Source organism: Schistocerca cancellata, chromosome 2 (assembly GCF_023864275.1).
Source record: "Schistocerca cancellata isolate TAMUIC-IGC-003103 chromosome 2, iqSchCanc2.1, whole genome shotgun sequence".
NCBI classification, from domain to species: Eukaryota; Metazoa; Arthropoda; class Insecta; order Orthoptera; family Acrididae; genus Schistocerca; species Schistocerca cancellata.
Window position 1 is genome coordinate 158,307,088 of NC_064627.1, and position 25,194 is coordinate 158,332,281.

Genomic DNA, 25,194 nt, shown 5'->3' on the forward strand with positions numbered 1-25,194 from the left:
TTTCACTAGTAGAAAGAGGCTTGAAAATTCCTGTACCTAACATTATTTGACGAAGAAGAAGTCAAGAGAGTTTCCAGCAGCCGGCTATCCAGTAGAGAAGAGTGGCTGCAAATCCCAAGTAAGTCATCTCATAAAGAAGTGGAATGTGGTTTGGGGAAATAAATCAGTACAACCCAGACCCGCACTCACACTTTAAGTCATTAAAACGTTAGAACAGGCCATGTAGAGGAAACCTTCCTAGTGTCCCAAAACTTCCAACCCCTAGTCTAGTTCATTTTCATTGATATCTTCATGATCTGGACTTGGAGACACGACACCCTATCCACATTCCTTCATAATCTCAATACCTTTTCTCCCATCCATTTCACCTGGTCTTCCTCTAGTGACACACCACCTTCCTAGATGATGACCACCACCTCGCTGATGGCTCCATGTACACCCCTGTCTGCAGTAAATCCACTAACCACCAGAAGAACTCAACTTTTGATAGCTGCCATCCCTTCCACACCAAAAAGGGGGGAAGAAAACACGTTTTGAAAAGATCTTTGATGTGCAGCAACATGTACGAAACATATTTTCGTACTACAAAAGTATAAATTCGAATTCCACCAACAGGAAAAGTTAATGGTTTAAGTTAATATACATAGCATTGCTTCAAGAAACGCAAAGCTTTTGCATATAATATTTGTCTCGAAGGTTAATAAGCTACAAGAGATGCTAAGCTTTCACATATAATGTTGATCTGTTTAGCGCATGTTACACTTTACGATACATCACACAAATACGCCAGTAAAATTTTTAATACAGACATAAATCTATGATCTTCTGGGCTTGAAATTCTTCTAAATGGCTCGTCATCAAAGAGCTGATTTTTAAATGAGAACAAACGCTCTGCGATTTAAGAAATTCATCGTACATTCTTGCACATAGTTCAATTTGCGTAAAAGGAAATTTACTTAGAAAATAACACTTTTCGAACCACAATTCACAATATTTTCCTGTAACCTGTTAGATTCATTTCAGCAGTTACCAGATAGCTTGCGCAGCTACAGTGACGTAGGAGGCTCGTATGTTCGTACGTGTAAAACATTGTAAGATCTTACTTACATTATGTCATAAAAGAAACGACATCAGAGGATACTCCATGAGCGTCGGAATTTCGTGAACCATACTAAAATGCATAGTTCGCCTTAAAGCACACATTTGTATATCCAGATTTTCAATGACGTAAGCCCCGACCTGATATTAAGCTTTTCACCGTGATTTTCAGGATGTAATTTTTCTTGGAGTACCAATACTGTATTATCTCATGTTTGGTTCTTTATTATGGCATAATGCCTTATGTGCTAGAAGATGAAAATGTGCCATTGAAATGCAGCGAACAGTTGAAACTAGCCAACAATGTGAAATGAAACACTTTGTTTCAAATAAATTTACTGCCTCAGCAGGAAAGCTTAATAAAAGCCAAATTTCTTTAGCAAACCGACAAAAATAACTTTATTGTTCTGCCTGCAAGGCGATTAATGTTTGACTGCCAGAAAGGTGGAAATAAAATAAAATCTGAAACTAGTTACATATTTTAGCCTTCCGGAAGTATGTGAATGTATTTTAATTCGCTTGATAGCTTCCAGCCACAGAAATCCGTCTTGTTTTCATTTGACATGAGAGCAGTAAAGGAACAGGAAACAGAAAAATCATTAAATGTAAACACGGGTCATGTGGAGACTACCCCCCCCCCCCCCTCCTCCCCCAATACAACTCAGACTGCTCTCCACATAAAAAAAAAGACTTTTCAAACATAAGTTAATTTTGTAACGCACATCTTTGTGAAGAGTCTGATACATAAAACATATATCTTTGAGGAAATATAAGACATGTTATTTGGTCTTAAGTGTGCCGAAGTGCAGTGCCATGCCTCTTTAAACAACATTCTTATACCGCATGTCACTGTATTTCGCTTTGTGGAACTCAAATGTGTATATTTTGTAATGGATGCCATCAAACTATTTCAGGACAGTGGAAATCAAAATGTCCTGTAGTGCCTCTTCTGCTCCCAGTTGGCCAGTTTGACATCTTGCCCCCTTTTAAAAATAAAATAAATATAAAAAATTGTAATTAATACTGGATGGCATTATTTGTAACCGGGAGAACAAGAACTCTTCAGAAAACCTGGACTCATTATTGCCTATTAGCTAATAGCTTGCTCTTCTGTGTGACATAAAATTAAATATAGGATACCTAAAACCAGTAAAGACAAGAGACAGGCAGGACAGTACACATTTCTTCAATCCTTAGGTCCTAGCTATTTTTCTCTCTGATCTTGCTATGGCTTTACATGGCGTGCTTTCCTTTCTGCGAAAGAACTATTTCCTCATCAAAGCTCGTAAAACGTTTTGCTACATGAAAAATCGAAATGTTGTCATCTAATACTGAAAAAGGTGTTAATACAAATAGGACCCAAGACTGTTATGGTTTCTCGATCTGATTACGTCTACTTTGTCACTGTGTGCAGGATAAAACAAAATAGGCCTTTCTAATATTGCAGCAATTGTAACACACATCAAATAAGCAAGACTGTTTTGGCAATAATGATCATTTTTATAGTACAACAATATAATTCATGAAGTACCAATACGAAATACCTATCTGGCCTGCTACAATCAAAAAGCTTTAGGTTAGGAAACAGTTTCACATCTCATTCGTATGCTCCAGTTTCTCATGCACGAGACAGAAAAGTAGTAGAACGAAATTTCTCTATAAATTTGGAGTTGTTATATTCTTCCATAATTTGTGTGATGCTCCGTTTCTTCTCCTTCCTTGTTTTAACAAGCAATCTTGTTATCACTAATTCTGTAACTATTCCTACCACTGTCAAAACTCATTCTCCGGTTAACTTTGCTAACCTTGCCATAATCACAACGGTTTAGTTATCCAGCGATTATTCTCCGGTTAGGCGTTATTATGTGTTTGTACAATACGTTTCCGCACTACTCCCAGAATGGAACTTAAGTGGCAGCTAGCCGGGGACTACAACTGGCCCTGTCTAGTGTAGCAATCTGGCCAAAAATTTTCTGTCAGAATTTCATTTTCTTGGCTACACCGCAAAGATAATACATAATCTTTCTTACCTGTTAGTCATTTATTTCCGCTCTGGTAGTCTGAATCTATGGATTTTGTTGGTAATTATAACAGTGCTGAACATTTGCAATCCAAATCAACCACATAAACAAGCAGCAGGTGGCATGCACTGGTTCAGTTTTATTCGGCTCAGCTTGTATAGCCCCTGTGGGACGGCGGGTGGAATGATTGTTAATTTTCCTATTATTTATTTAATGCTGTTGTTTGCCGTTCTCAACACTGGCTCTCTAACTACAATATTGGCAACCAGAAAGTGATTAGCAGAACGTGAAGCCTGTAATTAGAATTCCTAGCGCCCACTTCATATGAGAAATACATTTATAGCTACAGCTTATAGCTCTGAGGAATTAGGAGATTGTCTGGGATACATAATCAAAAACCATTCTCTCTAAAATGTTCACTATATTCCGAAAGTCACAGACTAAAAAGAATCCACACAATCCAACTACCAGAGCAGTTCAGAGTCTAATGCGCTGATGCAACTATAACTGTTCAAATTAAATGTTTAAGTGAATGCTCGCCATAATTTGATGATAATGTTCATCAAATGCCAAGCTAATAATGGTAGAATGTCTGTCCTGCGGCGGCACGTGAAAATACGACATACGCAAACTAAAGATAGATCCAGAATGAGATTTTCACTCTGCAGCGGAGTGTGCGCTGATATTTTTAAAGATAGATCATTAACGTCATCCCAAAATTAACACTTCACTCAAAAATGATTTCATGGTTACACGTATCCTGAGTAACTTATTACTGCATTCGAGGCTGTTTATATCAACGATACCGACGTGACGCGACTCCCGGCACAGATGGTGTGCTAATCAGTGTTTGGAGAGAACTGGGGCCTTCTTTTCTCGCGCAGCGTTCTTACATATAAAGCCGCGGTGCGGACGGCTAAGGGAACGCCTGATCAAATCTGCTCTCCCAACTAGCCACTGGGCTAGTAATGCACCACTTTAAGTTATTGAATAAATAATTGCTTCCTTTGCTGGTGGCCGATGAAGCTTTCAATTTAATTGTGCAATCAGCACACACGTAAGTAATCATAATAAAAGTCTGACGTGGCAAAGTCAAATATTTTGGGCAAGAGAATTAATTTAATTACACTACACGCAGTAGACGAGCTCTGAACTTGCTCTTTGGAGATACGCTATAGCTATAGTTTTATAGTTATTCTGTTGAAACTTCTCACATTTTTATGATTATAGCGGACCTCCCTTCTACTTAAATTTAAACATCCTAGCTTTATTTATTCGCCTACTTAATCTATCTTGCTTCCTTAATGTCTAAGACAAAAACCAGAAAATCAAGAATTTCAACTAAAGTTTTAATTTGTGAGATCCAGAATACTGTTTCTACTAAATTATTATGCAAAAGGAATCTAAATATAAATTTGTAAGTTTCTAGCTCTTTTCTGTTGCGCCAATGATTTTTACAGAAAAACATCCAAATTTCGAAAATGGTTAAAGTTATTGAACTGATATTCAACACATATTGATTTTGTATTACTTCTGACATGCTAGAATCATTTCAGGTTATTTACTTCATTTTAAAGTATTGCGCAATATTTATGACGTCAGAGCTAGTTACAGCGGGCTAGGCTGGCACACAATGGAAAGACTGATGTGAATTTTATAAGGCATGAGTAGGCTGCTTCCCTACACCGCGTCCCGTTTTATCTGTGGCAAAGTTCATTTCTAGATGTGACGAGGGTTCCCCTGGCAGAGACTTCACGTACACTATGCACGCACTCAAAAATCAACTTATAATTCATTCAGAAATCAACTTAAAGACTGTGTTCAAAAATCTCCAAGAACCAGCAGGCGTGCATTTCAAAATCATATGAATAATCGATAGCCTGACATGCGCTGTGAAACAAGGTTTTTATCTCAAGAATATGAATTTGCCCCCCTCCCCCCGAAATTGCAGTCCGGTTCAGATACCCCCCCCCCCCCCCTCCCCAGGTCAGGGCCTGCTGTGCATGCGTGAATCTGGCAGTTCATACGTGACTCAACTGCGCGTGTGCATGAGCCCACTTTTAACTGCTTAAATGAATCTAATGTAAACAGTTGTGATGTCACACTCATCAGAGGTAATTTGTTCATTACCAGTAAAAATTACAAAAATTTAACTGAAAACTAAAACAACGAAAAATCGCTGCTTTTTCCTGGATCACCAGGTTGTCCCGAGTCTTATACACTAGTGTTAAATACTTTATACAATCTTCCGTTAGAGTTTAAACCCTTGGCAAATTGAGTGGCACCAACATGGGATTATGTTGTGATGATTGATTAAATGTAGTTGTCCCATAAATATAAAAGACTTACAAGTGTTTCTGAGTAAGAACAACTAATTGCACTTAATTCACTGCAAACTTACCAGAACTCTCTTACCCATTACAACACCAAGATGCATCTTTCAAATGGTCACCTTGCACAGCACAGGTGGCTGGACACACCTCCCAGGCCTAATTTTGTTCTGCTGACCAGGTGGCACCAACTACACCTAAATCAAGGGGCCTGTTGTGGGTCTTTCATGAGAACCACTGCCTCCTACTGATTGTTCTCTCTTGTTGGCTGTGAGTGTTGCACTTTCTCCACGCTGCTGACTGGGACATGTCTCAAATGAAACCATCTATTCTGGCCATCTTGCTGGACTGTTTTTGGGCTCCACATGTTCAGTTGTAATTGTTTTCTTACTTCCATTTTGTGTTCCGTATGCTTCAGGTCACTAGTGGCACTACTATTGTGACATTGGGAAAAATCTTTGCCCTTGAAGGTACACCAAGCACTTCGATTTTTGGTAACATGATGACATTTACCTCCTTTGACTCTGAACAGTTTCGCATCCCTTTCAACATCTTCGCACTGCACCTTTTCACGCAATCTCCAAGTCACGCAGAACACATTATCTGCACATTCCGCACAGGTCTGCAAGGAAGTGATGTCTAACACCCCACCTAATGAACTCTGTCATTTCCTACCTACTTAGAGGACCACCTCAATCAAGGGCCACAGCCCAATGAAGCATTTGCATGCCTGTCCTCACTACATCCTCTCATATACACTGTGCCTACCACCAGTGCATGCTGCTGCCAAGGTCTCTACCTTCCAAGTGGGAACCATGGTGTGGATCTATGGGACAGTCTCTGTCTGCCATGGGTCTGTGATGCACACTGTGACCTCCACTCATGGAATTCTAAAGAGCCATCAAAATCAACTTCCACCTCCACCATCCTATTCAGCAGCCATATGCTTCTCCACAACCCCAGTGAACACTCTGGTCTCAGGGTGACTTAGACGTCTTCCACTGAACCTTGTCCTGCCTCAGCCTTCTTATCTGACCCCATGGATATAAACCCATCACTTTTCCCAGTGGCGGCTTTCCAGACAATGCACCTGTGTGTGTGTGTGTGTGTGTGTGTGTGTGTGTGTGTGTGTGTGTGTGGTGAATTATAGTTGGAGTCACAATATTTAATGAAACAATTGAAACTTTGTGAAACTGATGTGCACTTTAAGAATAAAATGAGCTATATTTTATCACTGGTAAACTGAATAACATGTTTTTAAAAATATGACACATATTGCATCTGCTCTTTTCTGTTCCTACTTGCCAATTCTATTCAGTACCCCTCAATTTTGTGAATCCAGATAATTTATAAAATATTTCCATTGTATCCACTTTTCAAAAACAAGGCATCTGAAAAGTGGTGCAGTGGACATACATTAAAAATTATGTGGACTCATAAAACTGAGGGATACTGAATAGAATAGGCTAGTAGAAACAGAAAAGAGCAGATGCGGCAATATAACATAATTAAAAAAAAAAAATCTGGTTATAAAAATATGGCATTTTTGGCCTCCAAGTGTGTATCAATTTCATACAAAGTCAAGCTTTCCAATAAATACTTTGACTGCAAACTATAATTTACCCTTTATAAGAAATGTGAACAAGCCAATTTTTACTAAGGGAAGGAGCCACAGCTGTCCTCAACAAATTCTGGAGCTAGAAGTAATAAAGATTGTGTGTCATAAACTGAAAATATCTTGCTTCACAATAGTTTTACAACACAGTTCTTATAACACGTTACCTTGAAGTGCACATATTTGTATGTTCTCTAAGCTGCTTCAAGCCCTTTAGCATGGATAGCATGCTTACACAAGAGTCCTCCCCATCAGTCAAGTGTGAGTCGCCCAACACTAAAAAACAAAAGTATAAAAATGAAAACAAAAAGAAAATGAGAAGCACAGAGAATTTATAAAATAATTCACCATCAAGACAAAATAGTTCATTAATTATATGACTAAATTTTGAACAAGTGGAACTAAGCAACAGTAATATGGTGAACATGTATGGATCTTATTCATTAGTTGGTATCGAAATGTGACATCCGGATCCTTCAGTATTTTCAACTTTGTTGACTGGCTTTTTGAGATACCAGGGTCCACATGCAATAAAGGGCCAAACCCACTCACTTATCTGCTTGGTGAACAAAAGTATAGTTGACATGTAAATTAATCTATTGTAATAACCAGCCACCTACCTAATGCAATTAGGAGAGGAAATTTTAGCATTTACAGATTTAATAAATGTATATGTTTTAATACCAACTTTTATATCTTTTCTTTTTCTGTGTGTGTGACCGACTCGTTATTCTGTGAATAAGCTACTGCATATACATTCATGAGCCGAAACATTATGACCACTGATGACTGTGAGATTGAATGCCAATCGGTGCTGCAGGCACATGATGTGGTGATGAAAGTATATGAGAGGAGCAGAGATGAAAGGAGAACAATTTTAGCAATGATGCAGGCCATAAGTGGGGAAAACCTTGGACATGACTTTGATAAAGGGCAGATTATTATGGCCTGGCACCCGGCAGCAGCTTCTATAAAACAGCCAAGTTTGTCAACTATTAGCATGCTTCTGTCATGGGTATCTACTGAAAGTGGTTGAAGGTGGTGAAACCATGAGTGGGTGACAAGGTGTTGGACATTCATGCTTCATCACAGAACGTGGAGATCAGATGCTTGCCTGCTCTGTAAAGCAGGATAGGCAGAGAACTGTGACAGAAATAATGCTTGTGCAGCCACAAGTGTTTTGGAGCACACTTTTCAGAGTGCATTGTTGAACAGGAGACTTTGCAGCAGACACTTGTGTGCTCCCATGTTGATTCAAGGACACCACCAGTTAACATTTAACTGGGGATGGAATTACCAAGATTGGACCATGGATCAATGGAAACATGTCTCTTGGTTGAATGACTTATTAGCAGCAGCAGCAGCCGGCTGAGACTCAAGCAGCCACAGGGGAGTATCCAATTTTGTGACTTTTACAAGTTCCTAACTGGGAATGAATTGTATAGTTTCATCTGTGTGCTTTGGTAGTTTAGTTTCTTGAGTTTCTGCATGTTAAATTAATATTTAAGAGACACAATTCTTGCATTTTCATTTACATTGAAAAGTAAACTGATTTTGTGACATATTACAAGTTCCTAATCAGGAGCGAATTATTTAATCTCACCTGTGTGGCCTGGTAGTTCAGTTTTCAAATCTCTGCATGTTAATCTAATTGTTCAAATGTATGTGATATCTGATGGGACTTAACTACTAAGGTCATCAGTCCCTAAGCTTACACACTACATAACCTAAATTATCCTAAGGACAAACACACACACCCATGCCCGAGGGAGGACTCGAAACTCTGCTGGGAGCAGCCGCAGAGTCCATGACTGCAGCGCCTTAGACTGCTCGGCTAATCCCGGCGTTAATCTAATTTAATGGACATGGTTCTTCCATTTTTCTTCACGTCTCCAGTAGAGTTCCCTAACGCGTGTCAATAGTCAATTGTTTTGAAAGCTAGTGAACCCTTGTTGGCATTAGTCAGCTCGTCAGTGAGTCAGCAACAGCCAGCTGAGACTCTAGCAGCCACAGGGAAGTAACTGATTTTGTGACATTTTACAAGTTCCTAACCACGAGCGAATTGTGTAGTTTCATTTGTGTGCTTTGGTAGTTTAGTTTCTTAAGTTTCTGTGTGTTACTTTAATATTTAATAGGCAACAGTTCTCGTGCTTTCTTTTATGCTGGAAAGTAAACCGATTTTGAGATGTATTGCAAGTTCCTAATCACAAGTGAACTATTTAGTCTCACTTGTGTACTTTGGTAGCTCAGTTTTTGAATCTCTGCATATTAAACAAATTTATTAGATACAGTTCTTATGTTTTCATCAGTGTCTACAGTAGGATTCTGCAGCAGGTGTCAAATGGTTCTTGTTTGTCTGTGTAGTGTGATTTTCCACAGTTTTTAGTAGGTATAGGGAGTGCAATAGCCGTGTTTTGATGCAAGCAGAGTTGGTGACACTTTGCTCTCAGCTCCAGGCTGTGATGGCTTCTGTTACACAGCTGAAGCTGCAGGGGATGGGCATCGCTCCTGTAGGCCGGCCGTGTGGATCCAACGGATGTCCAGCATGTCCGAGTCCGCCGATTGGCCCACATTGGTGACCTGCCCAGTTACTGCTCGCACAGAGGTTGACCCACTCACCCGTAGTTGAGTGGGAGGTTGCCTTGGGCCATGGCAGGCGACAAAAGACTTCCCAGGGGCCACAAGTAAGGTCTCCCTGGTCAGTCTGACAAACAGGTTCCATTTGCTGTCTGTCGCTGGCACTGCCCCTCAGCCAAATGCAGTCACCTGTCCTGTTTCAGAGAGGACTTCTCAGTCCGCAAGATTCAGGCAATCACAGAGGGTGGGATTATTGGTAGTTGGGAGCTCTAACGTTAGGCGCATTATAGGGCCCATCAGTGATGGGATGACGAGGTGCGGCGACTCGAGCGCACCGAGAATTCCTTGAGCCTCTAGTTCTTGAGCAATTCTCGAGAAACTCACGAGAAATGGCTCGGCGGCGTGTGCCGCTGCGCGCCAGTTAGCTGCAACAACATACTCTGCGCCATTGTTGTTTTATGAATTGAATGCTGCCGCTAGACAAACACGCTCGCTGTTCACTGTGATCGTAACTATTATGTCTCAGGTTTCATTCGAGTAAAGTTGTTATTCAAATCAATATGGACACTCGAAAACGAACATCTTGGTGCTGGCAATACTTTATGGAGGATGGAGATAATGTTACTTGCAACATTTGTCGTAAAAATCTCCGTAATGTATGAAAAAATACAATGGGCATGATTAGACATCTTAAACTGCACAATTTATCAAGCAATAAAACAGCGACGTCCGTGGATACAGAGACTCATTCTTCCAATAGTGCGAGACAGACAAAATATCCAGGTACGTATGGTACAAAAGGTGAATTCCGTGCAAAAGTTCGGATAGTGTCCGAAGCAGTCTGCCGCGCTTATAAAACATTGATTTTTTAATCGTACTCCGATAATATACTCCCAAAATCAAACCTACAATATCCTAGCTTTTGCACGATACAATATGTAATTTTATTGGACTAGTTGTCGAGCATAACGCACCCCCTTGCAGGAGCACTGATCTAAATCTTACGTTTCTCTTCATAGAGGGAAGTAAACGGCAACAACAGCTAGATGAAGCACTAGTGGCCATGATAACAGACGATTTTCAACCGCTTTCAATTGTCGAGACACTGGTTTTGGACGTTTTGTTTCACTGTTGGACCCACAATACTCGATACCAAATAGAAAAAAGTTGCGCCTCATGATTGAGGACGATTACCATAAACAGAAAGAGGCTGTAAACTTGGCTGTGTAAGACTCTACTTGTGTTTCTTTAACGACTGATATTTGGATCTCACTCAATAGTGAGGCATATATCGCTGTAACTCGTCATTTCATTAACACTAATTGGTGCCTTTAAGCCTTAGCTCTGGAGACATTCAGTTTCCCGGAAAAGCATACAGCGCTAAATATTAGTGAGGCGTTAGATAACGTGATTTCAAAATGGAACATTGAAAACAAAGTTGTAAGCATCACAACTGACAATGCCAGTAACATGACGGCAGCCATGCGACTTATTCACAGTGTCAACATAGATACGCAACATGTGCCTTGTTTAGCGCACACCATCAATTTAGTTGTGAAAAGTTATTTGAACAGCAACAGTGAGCTCTGCATAATGCGGGAAAAGGCCAGAGAAATTGTTAGCTATTTTAAAACAAGTTGCAATGCTAATGAAAAACTCCATGAGGTCCAGGATCTAATGAAAAAACCTGTCCATAAATTGATTCAGGAAACCGAAACCCGATGGAACAGTACGTTTTATATGCTACAACGTCTAGTGGAGCAAAAGGAATGCATTGCAGCCTGTTTATCATCTTTGTATTCAGGTGTAGAGAACCTCACAGCTGACGAGTGGCGAATTTTGAGCGAATGTTTATGTGTACTGGAGCCATCTGAAGTGGTAACAAGTGAAATCTCAATTGAAAACTATACCTCTCTTTTGTAAACTATTCCAATAATCAGACAGCTAATCCTAACCGTATGCAATGGGAAGTGGGCTACCACGACAGTGCAAGAACTGCAGCATCATCTGCACAACTCACTAATAGCCCGGCTAGGATTAATAGAAACAAACAAAGTACATGCCGTTGCCACAGTTTTCGACCCAACATTCAAAACGTTACCATTTATGAATCCCATTCATTCAAAACACGTTGTTGCAAGCCAAATTGCAGAGTGCACAAACGTAGTAGAGACCGTACGATCTACTCATTCGGCTGCTAATGACACTAGCCACAAGTACCATTTCATACAAAATGCCAGTAGTTCCTTATGGGCTTCTTTCGATGAAGAGGTTTCCAATAAAAATCTAATGAAAAGCGGTTGTGAAAGCATAGACGTGGAGGTACAACGATATTTGGAAGAACCGTGCCTACAACGCACGAATAATCCTTTTCACTACTGGGAAAAAAAAAAAAAAATGACAGCCGTGGCAGAAAAATATCTTGCAATACCTGCAACTTCTGTTCCCAGTGATAGAATACTTTCGATAACAGGACTACTTATAAACAAACAAAGAAGCAGACTTAAAGACCAATTGGTTAATAAAATCATATTTCTAAACAAAAATCGACGACAGTGCAGCAATGGGATGTAAAAATGCTTTCTGCTGGACAACTTTTGTTTCCTTTCTTCTTCAGTAAGTAAACGCATGTACGCAGTTTCTGTATATAAAAGGCTATAGCACTTTTCTTTTACGTTTAACACTTTCGCTGCGACTGACGCTTATAAGCGTCACGAGCCAGTGCGGCTGATGCTTATAAGCGTCCGCGCTCACTGTCGGATTACTCAGTTTAGTTGCAGCGTCTAAGCTAGCATCAAAGCATGTAAAATTTTGTTTTGTGTGGTCAGTTATCAAACGTATATTGTTGGTAATGGCAGCTAATGAACTGACATCTGGCCCTTCCAATGTGAAAAGGAGCAGAAAAAGTGTTAAATTGACAGAGGAACAGTTACTTAGTGTACTAGACGACAGTGATTTTCTGTGTAGTGAGGATGAGGCATACCACGGAGATTGTCATTTAGAGGCTGCAAAAGAATTGCAGAGTGATGATAGCATGGAAGCACAGCTTTCGAATCTGTTTCGTGACAGTTCCGAATCTGACGATACGAATCATGACGATTGTGTGGAAATTGACGACGAAAAAGAGCCCGACCTGTCACACGGAGATAATCCAGGTGAGTCCTGGCATAAAGAACCACATAATATGCAGTATCACCCATTTATGAAGGAAGAAGTTCTGCAAATTCATCCTGCTGGCAATTCTCCTATGGATTTCTTCAGATTATTGGTAACAGACGAATTGTTGCAACTTATAGGTGACGAAACGAACGATAACGCAGTCAACATATTGCTGAGCGAAAATACAAGTGAGGGATCTAGGATCTGTAAATGGAAACCTCGTAAGTGTAGGTGCCATCATTAAGTCAGTATAGAACATGATCCTACAAATCTTACAAGATCTCGACGTCGGCCTGTAACTCAGGTGTCTTAGGAGCGTCGGCTCCGAGCGGTACCTGCCCTTTCAGTGTGTTACTGGCCCGCACTCGCACATTGCCGGGCCGCACTGGAGAGTTGTGCGCCTGCACTGATGCCGCAGCGAAAGTGTTAAGCATGCATGCATAGATGCAGAATGTACAAGGTAATTTATTTTGTAAGAATAAAGCTTCTGTTTCATGCGAATTCTGTGCTTTGTTTCAAACAACAATTCTATGGTTTTTGTCTTATGAGACATATACTAACACTTCAGTACACATTAATAACGGTAGTACAGTTGATATCAATCATACCAATCGGTGTGGTACCAACAAGACGAATGTACCTCCCATTTCACTTATGTACGAGTAATAATAGACCCTCATAAGAGAGCATCTGGAGAGCATTAGAACGGTCGTTCAGAAAACGAAGAATGATCTGCCCGCTCACCAAACACAACAATTCTACACATTTATCTGTGGCGAAAATTAAGACAAGAAGTCTTTTAATAGAGCACCGACGACTCTCGAAGGCACGGAGGGCCTTATGCACGCACGTACGAGTACGACCGCTGCGGCTCAGTGCTTCGTGTACTGAAGGGTTGCACAATTTCTTAGAGAGCGCAGCACTGTCAACTTCTCGAGCATACCCGAGACATTCTCGAGAAATTGCCTTCGCGCGTCGCGCGTTTCTCGAGCGTGATCATAGCCCATCCCTAGGGCCCATTAGGGAGGCTGCCAAGGAGGGGAACAAAGCCAATGCGCATTCTATGTGTACACGGGATGGGGTAAATTCCAGATGTAGAAAGGATCTGTCTGGATGCCATGAAGAATGCAGGGTGCAGCAAACTGCTGGTGGTGGCTCATGTCGATACCAATGATGTTTGTCACTCTGGACCAGAAGAGATTTACTCTGGTTTCAAGTGGCTAACAGAAGTGGTAAAGGCGGCCAAGTCTTCCCTGTGAGATGAAAGGACAGCTCACCACTTGTAGCATAGTCGACAGGACCAGTTGTGGATCTTTGGTACAGAGCCAAGTGGAAGAACTGAATCAGATGCTCGGATAGTTCTGTGACCAAGTAGGCTGCAGATTCCTCAACTTGCACCACAGGGTGGTTGAGTTTCAGGTTCCGCTGAATAGGTCAGGAGTCCACTACATGCAGGAGGCAATTACATGGGAAATAAAAAAAAGGGGCTTCAGTCTTAAAGGGTGCAGGTTAAACATAGGACGAACGTAGTTACAGGAACTATCAGTATAACAGTTGTAAATTGTTGTAGCTGTGTTGGGAAAGTACCAGAGTTTCAAGCGCTAATAGAAAGCACAGATATCATTTTAGGGACTGAAACCTGGCTAAAGCCAGAGATAAGTTCAGCCAAAACTTTTGCGAAGAACCTAATGGTGTTCAAAAAGGACAGGCTAAACACAGTTGGCAATGGCGTGTTTGTTGCTGTTAGAAGTAGTTTATCTTGTAGCGAAATTGAAGCAGATAGTTCCTGTGAGTTAGTATGGGCAGAAGTCATTCTTGGCAACCGGAATAAAATAATAATTGGATCCTTTTACTGATCTCCCAACTCAGATGACACAATTGCTGAAAGATTCAAAGAGAACTTGAGTTTAATTTCAAAGACATACCCTACTCATACAATTATAGTTGGTGGCAATAATACATGTTTAAATCTGGAGGTATGTATAATCATCATCTGAAATTGTGCTAAACACATGCTCTGAAAATTATTTCGAGCAGTTAGTTCATGAGTCCATGCAAATAGTAAAAGGTTGTGAAAATATACTTGACCTCTTAGCGAGAAATAAGTGTGAGCTAATAATGAGTATCAGAATGGATACAGGGATTAGTGAGCACAGGATAGTCCCGATGAGACTGAATATTGTAACCCTCAAATTCTCCAAAAATAAATGTAAAATATACCTATAAAAAAATCAGATAAAAATTCACTTCCCAAGAGACAGTCTCCACTCCTTCCAAATTACCAATGTTAAGTGTAGACCAGATGTGGCTTGAACTCAAAGAAATAGTATCAACAGCAATTGAATGATTCATACCAAATAACTTGACAGACAGAGATGATCCCCCTTGGTACACAAAATGGGTCAGAACACTGTTGCAGACAGAATGAAAAAAGCATGCCAAATTTAAATGAATGCAAAATCTCCAAGATTGGTGATATTTTACAGAAGCTTGTAATTTAGTAAGGACATCAATGTGAGATGCTTATAATAGTTTCCACAGTGAAATTTTATCTTCAAACCTGGCAGAAAATACAAAGAGATTCTGGTTGTATGTAAAGTATGCTAGTGGCAAGACACAGTCAATGACTTCTCTGTGCTACAGCAATGGAAATACTATCGATGCCAGTGCTGCAAAAGCACAGTTACTAAACATAACCTTTCAAAATTCTTTCATAAATGACGATGAAATAAATTTTCCAGAATTCGAGTCAAGAACAGCTGCCAACTTGAGTAACTTAAAAGAAGATATCCTCGGAGTAGTGAAGCAACTTAAATCACTTAGTAAAAGCAGGTCTTCCAGTCCAGACTATATACCAATTAGGTTCCTTTCAGAGTATGCTGATGCAATAGTTCCATTCTTATCAATCATATACAACTGCTTGCTCAACAAAAGATCTGTACCCAATGAATGGAAAGTTGCACAGGTCACACCAATACTCAAGAAAAGTAGTAGGAGTAACCCACTAAATTAAGGTCCATGTCATTAATGTCAATATACAGCAGGATCTTGGAACATATATTGTGTTCGAACATTATGAATTACCTCGAAGAGAATGGTCTATTGACACACAGAGCAACACGTGTTTAGAAAACATCATTCATGTGAAACAAAACTAGCTCTTTACAGACATGAAGTGTTGAGTGCTATTGAAAGAGATTCCAAATTGATTCCGTATTTCTGGATTTGCAAAAGGTTTTTGACACAGTACCACAAAGCGGCTTGTAGTGAAATTGCATGTTTATGGAATATTGTCTCAGTTATATGACTGGATTTATGATTTCCTGTCAGAGAGGTCACAATTCATGGTAACAGATGGAAAAGCACTGAATAAAACAGAAGTGGCTTCTGGCATTCCCCAAGGTAGTGTTATAGGCCCTCTGCTCTTCCTTATATATCAAAGATTTAGGAGACAATCTCAGCAGCTGTCTTAGGTTGTTTGCAGTTGATGATTGTCTAGTTAAATCATTAGAAGATCAAAACAAATTGCAAAACAATTTAGAAGAGAGATCTGCATGGTGCAAAAATTTGCAACTGATCCTAAATAATGAAAAGTGTGAGGATATCCATATGAGTGCTAAAAGACATGCATTAAAATTTGGTTACACAATAAATCAGTCAAATCTAAAGGCTGTAAAATCAACTAAATACCTAGGAATTACTATTACAAACAATTTAAATTGGAAGAAACGCATAGAAAATGTTGTGGGAAAGGCAAACCAAAGACTGCGTTTTATTGGCAGGACACTTAGAAAATGTAACAGATCTACTAAAGAGACCATCTACACTAAACTTGCCTGGCCTCTTCTGGAGTACTGCTTTGTGGTCTGGGATCCTCACCAGATAGGATTAACAGAGTACATTGGAAAGTTCAATGAAAAGCAGCATGTTTTGTATTATTGTGAAATAGAGGAGAGAATGTCATGGACATGATACAGGATTTGGTATGGACACCATTAAGATAAATTCATTTTTCACTGTGGCAGAATCATCTCACAAAATTTCAACCACCAACTTTCTCCTCCGAATGCGAAAATATCTTGTTGACATCAACCTACACAGTCAGAAATGATCATCATAATAAAATAAGGGGCAACTGGACCATGTCTGCATGGACAAGAATTACCACAAGGAAATTTACAATGTGAAAGTACTGAGAGGGACAGATACCGGATCAGATCATTACATGATAAAAATTAAAATTAAATTAACCCCATTAGCAAAGAAAAAATCCCACCAGAAGAAAAAGAGAACCTATGACCCTCATAAACTGATACAAAATGAGGATTATGAAGCACAAACCAGGGATATAAAAATAACAGATGATCTGGAAGAAATAATTCCCAAATTGAAACAAATAGCTGAACAAGTTGCCCCTATAAATCCAAGGAAAAAACACCAGTGGTGGAACCATGAATGTGATGAAGCAGTGTTGGATCGACACCAAGCCTGGTTAAGGCATCAAAATGAAAAAACAGAAAAATCATATTTGGAACTCACAAAACAAAGGAAGACAACAGAAAAAATAATAAGGAGAGTTAAACGTCAGTACCAAAAAGATATACTTCTAATGATAGAAACAAATAGTGAAAAAACAAACTCAAGAGACTATTACAAAATATTTGGCAGACAATTACAAAGATATGATCCTCCAACATTAATGTTAAAAGATAAAGATAATAACCTAGCCCATAGCAATAGTAAAAATACAGAAATTCTAGCAGAAACATTTAACAAGTTACTAAATTGTGAAGATCCCCCAGAACTTCTTCAGATAAACACAGAAACCCCAATTAAAACACCAGCAGAAAATATAAATCCACCTACAATTAATGAGGTCTACAGAGCTTTGAAAGAACTCAAAAATTACAAAGCAAGTGGAGAAGATCAAACGTTTGCTGAACTTTGGAAATATGCAGCAGAACCAGTAAAGATAGCATTACACCAATGCATAGTAAAAATCTGGAATGAAGAGAAATTACCAGAAAATTGGACTACTGCTATAATATATCCATTACATAAGAAAGGAGAAAAATCAAATCCAGACAACTATAGAGGAATTTCCCTTTTGGACTGCACGTATAAGATCATGGCAAGAATACTATATAACCGCTGTAAAGATCAACTAGAACTGGAACTGGGAGAATATCAAGGAGGATTTAGATCCTGGAGAAGCTGCCCAGAACAGATAATCACCTTGAAGTTAGTTATGGATATCTACAAAAGAAGGCAAAAACAACTAGTCATAACCTTTGTAGATTTCAAAAAGGCGTATGATTGCATCCATAGATCTTCAATGATGAAAATATTAAGGAATTTTGGACTTCATCCTAAATTAATAAAAATGATACAGTTAACCTTAACAAACACCAAATCCAAAGTAAAATTTAGAGGAGAAATATCTGAACCATTTACGATTAAAACAGGGTTGAGACAGGGAGATTGTTTATCACCATTGCTATTCAATTGTGCTCTTGAATATGTAATGAGAGAATGGTACAAGGAAAATCCTATGAATATTAAAATTGGAACTAAGAAAGATAAAATAAACCTAAATTGCTTGGGATTTGCTGATGACCTAGCATTACTAGCTAATAATATTCAGGAAGCCACGAAACAAATAACAAGCTTACAAAATATAGCACAAAAATTAGGACTCCAGATATCATTTGAAAAGACTGAAATAATGGTAACGGATCCACTTGTAATAGATCACATCACAGTGAACAATAGGGAAATTAAAATAGTGAAACAATTTAAATACCTGGGTGAAATTATAACACATAAATTGGACGAGAAACCTGCATGGCGAGCAAGAACTAATAAAATGATAAAAGCTCAAAAACTAACATGGTCTACGTACAATAAAAAATGTCTATCAATTAAAACAAAATTAAAACATTACAAGACGGTGGTTCAACCAGAGGTTACATACGGAAGTGAAACTCTTTTTAAAGTCACCCAGAAAAACAGAATTGACAAAATTTTAAAAGTAGAGAGAAGAATTGCTAGAACATGCATAAATAAGAAATATCAAAAAGCTGGGCAATGGCGGATAGTTCCAAATGAAGTGGTATACAGAGAACTGGAGCCCATCACCGATACTATACGAAAGAAAAGGATCTCTTTTTGTGGTCACATTCTGAGGACACCAGAAACCAGATTATCAAGGAAAATTATTGAGAAACTCTGGAATTTGAAACAACAAGGAGGATGGCTTAAGGAAATAAGAGAGGATATGGAAGAACTGGAAATAACTCTAGATGATTTGCAGAACAAAACGCCAAATTTAAAGAAGTTGAGGGACACAGAAATAAGAGTTAAACAAAAAATTGACAAACGACATACAATGAAAAGGGTATTTACAGATGAGGAACAACGAAAAGCATTGGAACGAATGAAGAGATACTGGGCCACTCGGAAGGGGAAAATACCAAAGAAGAGGACCAGAAATGATTGACTGAAGTGGTCCAATGAGGCCGTAAAAGCAGAAGAAGAAGAAGAAGAAGAAGAAAATAAGGGAAATCCGAGCTCGCTCAGAAAGATGTAGGTGTTCATTTTCTCGGCATGCTGTTCGAGAATGGAATAATAGAGAATTATTGTGAAGGTGATTTGATGAACCCTCTGCCAGGCACTCAAGGGTGGTTTGCAGAGTAGCCATGTAGATGCAGATGCAGATGCAGATGTTGATGTACGTCAATGGCTGTGCCCACATAAACCATCATCCAGGCAAATCGCTCTTTGTAACATGCACAGCAGTGCACATGTAGCCTAGTGGGCGCAGTATTACGTAATGGGAGATTTTTACCTAGGCTTCCACAGGACCTGTGGTGGTATTGAAGGCATCATGACAGCTGTGGACTGTGTGAACATTATTGTGGACCACCTGCATCCCTTCATACTCGATGTCTTCCTTGATGATGACTGAGCAATGTGCTGCAATAATTAGTATTTGGGAGGATGATAGTCCAAAGCTGCATCCAGTCATCCTGATTTAAATTTTCTGTGATTTTCCTAAATTGCTTCAGACAAATGCAAGGATGGTTCCTTTGTAAGGGCATGGCTGACTTCCTTCCTCATCCTTTCCTAATCTGATGGGACCAATGACTTCGCTGTTTGGTCCCGTCCCCCAAATCAATCAACCTACCCTGATGATGATGGAATCTTCCAGCAGAATAACTGTGCATCTCACGAGATCAGAATCATGCTACGACGCTTTGGGGAGCAAGATAATGAAATCATGCAGGTGTCTTGGCCACCAAATCTGCTTTATCTGAACCCCACAGAACACAGCTGGGACTTGTGTGAACTGTGCATAGACATCTAGTGCCACATACATCTGCAAGCCTAACAAGTATGTATCAAATATATGCAATACAGAACTGCTTTTGTATTGCATTCCAAATCTGGACAAACATGCTACTGAGCAGGTAATCATTATGTTTTAGCTTTTCAGTGTATATTCTGAGCTTTGTCTCCTTTATTTTTTCCACATCTATTCCCTGGGTACCATACAGATGCCCTATAAACCTCCTGATAGATAGTCTTTTATCTACTCCAACACCAACTTCTGCATACTTTCTCTATCACTCTACAAGATATGAACACCACAACAGTAAACAACAATGCTAGAATCACAAAAGTGAAGACAAATAAAAGCTGCTTACCTATCTACATATAGATTGAGGTTGCTTCCTGGCTTCCATCTGTCTATCACTAATTGGTTTTCAACAGATACACTGATCCATGAGGAAGGTATCTGTACATGATTTACAAACATTTCACATAAATTGTCTGAATTCTGATGGATTAAAGTTAAGTTGTGAAAACGATGCCATTGTCACCTCCCAAACAATGGTGATAACTCAATAGAGCAACAATGCCTGAATTAGCAGAAATGGTGATCAAATTTGCATCTGGTTTTATGGTATAATGGTCAGTCGGCACGGTAACTCAGCGTGTTCAATCAGAGGGCTATCTGCCCTCTGTAATAATAATAATAATAATAATAAAAAAATAAAAAACTAATTGAATGGATCAATGATGAACATGAACGGGTGTCATGAAAACTGGTATATCAATTGCCACTGGCAAGGAATAGTTTCAAGTCTTTTAAAAGTCATGTAAGACCTGGTCACGATCTTCTTGATTGGAATTCAGAAATTTCTTGTGGATAAATACAAAATATTTTGAAATACTTCTACAGATTGTTCACAAACACATTTTGAAATATGAGCACAATTTTTGCTTCCCTCAGACTGTTGCAATTCACATTCATAATTCACTGCCAATTCTTTGGACAATGCGCAGTGAGTTACTCAACTTTGAAGTATCATAATAAATATGACCAATAATGAAAAGATAACCACCTTGTCATTGGGCTGTGATGTGAGACTTACAATTCGAAATAATCAAATATTTTAACCAACAGTTTCCCTGCAATTGTTTGAGAACAATTGTATAGCGAAAAAACCTTGCTAATCTAAATAATCTTGTTTTATTTTTTATGCTTCAAGTAAAATGTTTCCGAAAAAGTACTTCAGCAATTCATCAACTTTGCTTTATTTACATGCAATATGTTCTTTCAGCAGAGCAGCACATTACTCAGCTTTCAGCTTTTCTCGAATGAAATCTGCATGTGGACACGATTCTTTGCATCGCGCAGTGAAGTCTACCAGGAAGACTCCACAATGAACAATTTTGGCAATGAGTCTCAACAATGCATCACAGTGTGTACTAAGCTTCACAAAAGTAGTGCTGAAATATGAGCTAATCATGTACATCATGCTTGTTTTTCTTTTATTCTACATCTACATCCATACTCCGCAAGCCACCTGACGGTGTGTGGCGGAGGGTACCTTGAGTACCTCTATCGGTTCTCCCTTCTATTCCAGTCTCGTATTGTTCGTGGAAAGAAGGATTGTCGGTATGCCTCTGTGTGGGCTCTAATCTCTCTGATTTTATCCTCATGGTCTCTTCGCGAGATATACGTAGGAGGGAGCAATATACTGCTTGACTCTTCGGTGAAGGTATGTTCTCGAAACTTTGACAAAAGCCCGTACCGAGCTACTGAGCGTCTCTCCTGCAGAGTCTTCCACTGGAGTTTATCTATCATCTCCGTAACGCTTTCGCGATTACTAAGTGATCCTGTAACGAAGCGCGCTGCTCTCCGTTGGATCTTCTCTATGTCTTGTATCAACCCTATCTGGTACGGATCCCACACTGCTGAGCAGTATTCAAGCAGTGGGCGAACAAGCGTACTGTAACCTACTTCCTTTGTTTTCGGATTGCATTTCCTTAGGATTCTTCCAATGAATCTCAGTCTGGCATCTGCTTTTACCGACGATCAACATTATATGATCATTCGATTTTAAATCACTCCTAATGCGTACTCCCAGATAATTTATGGTATTAACTGCTTCCAGTTGCTGACCTGCTATTTTGTAGCTAAATGATAAAGGATCTATCTTTCTGTGTATTCGCAGCACATTACACTTTTCTACATTGAGATTCAATTGCCATTCCCTGCATCATGCGTCAATTCGCTGCAGATCCTCCTGCATTTCAGTACAATTTTCCATTGTTACAACCTCTCGATACACCACAGCATCATCTGCAAAAAGCCTCAGTGAACTTCCGATGTCATCCACCAGGTCATTTATGTATATTGTGAATAGCAACGGTCCTATGACACTCCCCTGCGGCACACCTGAAATCACTCTTACTTCGGAAGACTTCTCTCCATTGAGAATGACATGCTGCGTCCTGTTATCTAGGAACTCCTCAATCCAATCACACAATTGGTCTGATAGTCCGTATGCTCTTACTTTGTTCATTAAACGACTGTGGGGAACTGTATCAAACGCCTTGCGGAAGTCAAGAAACACGGCATCTACTTGTGAACCCGTGTCTATGGCCCTCTGAGTCTCGTGGACGAATAGCGCGAGCTGGGTGTCACATGACCGTCTTTTTTGAAACCCATGCTGATTCCTACAGAGTAGAGTTTATTTTTTTTATTTGTGCTGTCTCAGTCAACCCTTGATACATACGGAACCACTCGCACATACATACACCTATGATTCACATACAATATTTACACTAGTTGTAAACCTAATACTTACCTCACAGTGTGCTCCCCATCATTGCCACTCCAAACCCCGGATCATTATGGAAACCATAACACTCATGCCTCCAGACAACTTTCATGGAGTAAACTGCTTAAATCACATAAGTTATGTGTAAGTGATAATATTCACTTACTTAATGTTATTCTCTGAATTTTATTTGTGGCCCCAAACAATATACACTATGCCAAGTCAAGCCATCTTGCTGTAGATACTTAATGCTACTCGTGTGCAAGTGGGCCAGGTTGCTCCCCATCATTGCCACTCCAAACCCCGGATCATTATGGAAACCATAATACTCATGCCTCCAGACAACTTTCATGGCGTACACTGCTTAAATCACATAAGTTATGTGTAAGTGATAACATTCACTTACTTAATGTTATTCTCTGAATTTTATTTGTGGCCCCAAACAATATACACTATGCCAAGTCAAGCCATCTTGCTGTAGATACTTAATGCTACTCGTGTGCAGGTGGGCCAGGTTGCTAGGTATGAAATAAAGAAGAGTGAACTGAAAGTATCTTTTGCAAAATTGTAATAGTAACAGAAGCTAAAAATGAAGATGTATCTGTTGAGTAAATATGAAAAATTCATACAAGAATAGCAAAACAAAAACTACGTAAAAAAAGAAGAAAAAAATACACTTTCATTTACTAGCAATAATACAGGCTCAATTGTTTCTGTAGTGCATTGTTCAGCATTTGAATGTAATAATGCTGGGTAACTTAAGGGACAAATTCATGCGAACTGACCCTTTCAGGTTAAAAAGAGACAGACAGACAGACAACAACATTTTCACATTTGCTCTCATGTTAAATTTTTTTTTCGGCATGTTTTGATTTTATTTTATGGTAAAGGGCCCTCAGTTCTTCTTTATAGCAAGACTTCTTGTTGGCTTCAAAATTTCCAGCAGCAAAGGAAAAACTGCTTACAGAGTAATCATGTTTTTTGTTAAACAGTCTTCAAGAAACTTGTGTTCTACAAATCACTCAAAGTGACTTTTGCACACATGATTTTAGTGCATATAGATCAGATCAGCACATAATACATCTCTCAACATTGGAGTATTCCACAGAACGTAAGCAAGGATCTCAAGGTTCGTTTTTAAATTCTAAAGTCAAGTGTTAAGATAATTATCATGAAGTGACTCTCCTTCTAATCTCTTTATCTTTTGGTATTTAGTGTACAATTAAGTGATGGTTGCAATATTTACTAAAGCATTAAATCAGTGCTTACCTTCCACATTTGGCACTGCCTTAGATAGCTTATTTGTGTACCTAGTATTTAGCCAAACTTTTGTCATCATAAATAACAGCCGGTTTATAGGCAGTGGCAAACAATAAACAAATCATTTCTTGTGTTTCTTTGTGTGACTATTTGTTACAGGACATAGATCTTTGGTTTTCCCCATCAAGTGGCTTCCAGTCTTAGACTGTGGGTCTCCCTACAATAAGAATTAAATAGTTTACATAAATATTCATGTTACAAAAAAGCACTACTGATAATGTCTGATTATGTATGATAAATGTATTATTTTTTAGTAACATTTCCCATGATTTTTAATAATATCCACAGAATCTTGAAAGCAAGTCTTGTAAACTGCAATTTAAGGTGTACTAGAAAAAAGCATTGATGCCAGATTTTTAATATATGTTAAAGGTGCAGTGAAGGGCTGATAGCCAAAGTGGTGCAATAGTACAGCTTTATTTGTTGCAGCATTTTTGCAATAGAGAATACAGTAATTCAGGGCTTGCAAATATTTTTGTCTTTGTCCATTTATACAACCTCATTCCTTCTCTCTTATAAAAAGAAGGAAGGAAGATAAGGATTTAACTTCCCATCGAGATTGAAGTCATCAGACACAGAACTGCTACACAAAATTCTGTTTTCAATTAATGTTTCATGTAATTTCAAGGACAACAGAGAATTGCAAAAACAGCAACATGAGATATGAATGCTGGTGTAGAAATGCTTCAGTTATAAACCAGAATGTTTGGTATGAGCATGCCAGGTAAGAGCTTCTGTGATGTACCAGAAACCATCAAGGAACCAGCAGGAATGTTGGCAGCACAGCCAACACAAAAGTGCACATGATAATGGCTGATGAAGATGAGCACCACAAGGTTCAACTATTTTTATTTTAAGTAGGTAATGAACTCATGACACCAGAAAACACAGAAGATTTGAGTTTAATGTTTGGTTGATGTGACAGTCAATAGGGATGGAGT

General features: G+C 39.1%; 1 protein-coding gene across 1 annotated transcript in view; it reads right to left on the reverse strand.

The window, feature by feature from the left end:
- Window positions 1–7,271: 7,271 nt before the first annotated feature.
- LOC126161447 (RNA-binding protein lark) overlaps window positions 7,272–25,194 on the reverse strand; it is a 105,189-nt gene continuing 87,266 nt past the window's right edge. Inside the window, exon 9 of the mRNA XM_049917263.1 lies at window positions 7,272–7,340. Coding sequence (XP_049773220.1) covers window positions 7,316–7,340 — 25 coding nt within the window. The 3' untranslated portion in view covers window positions 7,272–7,315. The remainder of the gene's footprint in view (window positions 7,341–25,194) is intronic.